We start from the raw sequence: 3704 nt of genomic DNA on the forward strand, positions 1-3704 counted from the left end.
TGGGCTCCACCATGGAACATCCTCACCCCAAAGGCTGGGGGAGACCCTGGGACTCTGTTCACAGCACCACAGCCCTGAATCCCAGAATGGTTTGGGTTGGGAGGGACCTTAAAAACCTTTTCATCCCAACCCCTGCCATGGCAGGGACACCTCCCACTGTCCCAGGAGCTCCCAGTGTCCAGCCTGGCCTTGGGCACTGCCAGGGATCCAGGGGCAGCCCCAGCTGCTCTGGCAATTCCATCCCAGCCCCTGCCCACCCTGCCAGGGAACAATCCCTGCCCAAAATACCATCCAGTCCTCCCCTCTGGCACTGGGAAGCCATTCCCCTTGTCCTGGCACTCCATTCTTTGTTCAAAGTCCCTCTCCAGCCCACAGCTGGACACAATATCCATCATCACCTTCCTGCTGTGCAGGGAAAGCCAACACATTACTGTCCTGCTGATACATCCCAGCACGGGGTTTGTTCCACTGCAACAGCACCACCTTGCTGGCTCCAGCATTTCAGTGCTCTCCAGTCAATCCCTCCCTGCTGCCTCCTCCAGATTTTAGGATGAAACAGCAGCTGGAATTCAGCACTGGCACTTTTGTTCTTCTGAGATGAGACCATGTGGGGGAAGAGAATTTCCCAGGCTGTTGTGGCCAGGTTTTGGCTACATGGATTTAACCTGAAACACTCCGATTCTGTGTCCAGGAATGATTAGAGGGCTGGAGCCTCTCTGCTCTGGAGCCAGCCTGGGAGAGCTGGGGGTGCTCAGCTGGAGAGGAGAAGCTCCATGGAGAGCTCAGAGCCCCTTGCAGGGCCTGAAGGGGCTCCAGGAGAGCTGGAGAGGGACTGGGGCCAAGGGCTGCAGGGCCAGGAGCCAGGGAATGGCTTCAGAGTAGGATTTGATGGGATCTTGGGCAGGGATTGTTCCCTGGCAGGGTGGGCAGGGGCTGGGATGGAATTGCCAGAGCAGCTGGGGCTGCCCCTGGATCCCTGGCAGTGCCCAAGGCCAGGCTGGACATTGAGGCTGGGAGCTGCACTCCACTGCAGGTGGGCTGTGAGGACTCTTCCCAATCCAAACCCGTGTGGCATTCTGTGATTCTATGACATTTTCCCCAGGAATTGCTGGGGAAGGTGTATGAAGGCAGCTGGAGCAGAGCCAGCTCAGAGCCCAGCCTGGCTGTGGGATGGAGGGGAAGCAGGATGACCTCGGGTAGAATCAAGCGCCAAGGCCTGGTCCAGGCTCCATCCCCAGCCTGAACCCAGGGCTTCAATCAAGTCTCAGCAGCCAAGAACTGTGGGAAGAGCATGGCTATCTGCACACATCGTTCCTCTGTAACTACTGACTTTACTGCAATCTCTGGGGGTTTTCACTGGTTTTTCTCTCCAGACTGCCTCATGGCAAAGCAGTAGCCCAAGGAAGGGCGGAGCAGGGCAGGGCAGGGCAGGGCAGGGCAGAGCAGGGCAGGGCAGGGCAGGGCAGAGCAGGGCNCCTGCCCCAAAAGCCAGGACCACCCTGGATGTCCTGCCCACAGCCCAGGACTCACACCACAAACCAGCACAGCACAGAAGCTGCATCCAGGCAATGGGGTCAGGAGCACCTGGCTGGATCCTCCACCATTCCTGCTGTCCCCTGGCCAGTCCCTGCACCCCCTGACCCTCCCCAGAAAAAGAGCCAGAGCCAGCCTGCTCCACAGAGTCATTCTGGAGCAAAGGGAGAACAACTCCTGCTGCCTGCCGCTCCCAGCCTGCAGGACCAGCAATTCCCAGCACAGGGAAGCCAACTTCAGCTTAGAAACAGGCATGGAGAAGGGATGAGCAATCCCAACCCTCAGGGATGCCAACAGTGGTTTCCAATATGATCTCTCAATGAAAACTTAATCAGATACTGGGAGGAAATCCATCCCTGGCAGGGTGGGCAGGCCCTGGCACAGGTGCCCAGAGCAGCTGGGGCTGCCCCTGGATCCCTGGCAGTGCCCAAGGCCAGGATGGACATTGGGGCTGGAGGAGCCTGGGACAGTGGGAGGTGTCCCTGCCATGGCAGGGGGGACACTGGGTGGGGTTTAAAGTCCATTCCAACTGAAATCGTTCTGTGATTTAATAATAAACCCAGAAAACAGGAAATTAAATGGTTCCTTCCCACTCTGCTTTGGTAAATAATGGATTTTGGTGACTTCTTCCATTTCACCTGCTGCTGTTGGCTCCTTTAGCACCTGTTATTTCACAAGCAAGGACAGCCAAAGCACTTCAGTGCCAGCCCAGAGCCTCCTGCCAACTCCCAGCAGGGCCCCAGAGCCCCGTGCCAGTCCTGGCACAGCCCCCAGAGCCCCCTCCCAGCTCCCAGCAGAGAGAGAAGAAAGGAAAGTGTCTGTACCTCGGGACTTACTGTGTGTTTCTTAGTCATTCTCCAGAGAATGCAGGTGAGCAGCATGTGGCCCAGGGCCGACGTGATGAACACGATGAAGGCATTTTCGTGGATTGCTGGATTGACAAACAACAGGTTTCCTGCTCAGCCCAGGACAGGAGCACAAGGGGAACGTGGGGCAGGATTTGGGGGGGCTTTGTGCTCTGCTGGGAGCCCCAGTGATGCTGGAACTCCAGTGGGGTCCTTGCAGGAGACAGGCACAGCATGGCTCCACAACCTGCTCGTGCTGCCTCAGGGCCCCCTGGAAGGTGATGGAAGTGCCTGGAATACTTATCCCAAAGTGCCAGGAGGGTGTTTCTGTGCTCTGGGACCATCGCTTCACACAGCTGTAAACTCAGGGACCCTTGGGAGCAGCTCAGCATTGCCACTGCTGCTCTTGGGATGGGGAAACTGAGGCACAGGGAGGGGGGTGCAGGGTGAGCCAGTCCAAAATCCAGGAAAGTCATCTTCTGGCCCTCTGTATTACCTGTGTGCCCATCAGCAGTCAGCAGCTCATCTGCAGCGCTGAGGTTGCCTCATGCATACCTGGAGTAGCCCGGGTCCAGGATGAGGCTGGGAAAGCAGCTGGAGCAAGGCTAACAGAGCTGCTCCCGAGGCCCCAGACCCCACACAGCCCCTGCACCTTCAGGTGAGATTTCCATAGGTGCTGCTCTGAAAAGCATTTCCCAGCCCCTTCTCCAGAAACTGACCCTCAGGCTCAATTCCCAGCCACCTGAAGTGCAGGAATGACGGTCCTGTGTGCCCTCTGCCCGCCAGGGGAAGGGCAGCACGTGAGGAGCGAGGTACCAGAGCAGGGAGAGGTCAGGCCGGGCTGTCCCGCAGGGCTGATTAACCTGAGCACGGCAGCTCAGGGCTGACACTTTCCCCACAGCCAGGGATTAGTCTGGGATGAGGATCCCAGGAAGTGGGTCAGCCTCGGCTCCCGGGGCTCCCCTCCCAGGGCTCTGCACGGGCCGGGCCAGGCTGGCCCAGGTAGCCAAACCTCAAATCTGCACCTGCATTTCCAAGGGCAGGGGCTGGAGAAGTCCCCGGGGCAGGTCAGGCTGCAGACCCTGCTGTGAGGAAACACTGCCAGGAGCGGGGCAGGAACACCACACCATGGGGACAGGGAATGCTGCAGGACACAAGGAGCTGGGCAGGGACAGGTCCCAGACCACAGACCTCCATCAGCAGGAGGTTCCTGTCCTGCCATCCCAGTCACTGGGCTCCACCATGGAACATCCTCACCCCAAAGGCTGGGGGAGACCCTGGGACTCTGTTCACAGCACCACAGCCCTGAATCCCAGAATGGTTTGG

The 3704-nt window shown here is 58.6% G+C and overlaps 1 protein-coding gene across 2 annotated transcripts in view; it reads right to left on the reverse strand.

Moving 5' to 3' along the window:
* Nucleotides 1-2496, reverse strand: part of PGAP2 (post-GPI attachment to proteins 2) — a 13458-nt gene extending 10962 nt beyond the window's left edge. The window contains exon 1 of one of the 2 annotated variants that reach the window (XM_033516912.1): nt 2370-2496. In XM_033516912.1, the coding sequence (XP_033372803.1) occupies nt 2370-2414 (45 nt within the window). In that variant the 5' untranslated portion in view covers nt 2415-2496. Of the gene's footprint in view, nt 1-2357 lie in introns of both variants that reach the window. The other variant, XM_015617237.2, reaches the window with a different exon arrangement.
* Nucleotides 2497-3704: the final 1208 nt, after the last annotated feature.

Source organism: Parus major, chromosome 1 (genome assembly GCF_001522545.3).
Source record: "Parus major isolate Abel chromosome 1, Parus_major1.1, whole genome shotgun sequence".
Taxonomy (NCBI): domain Eukaryota; kingdom Metazoa; phylum Chordata; class Aves; order Passeriformes; family Paridae; genus Parus; species Parus major.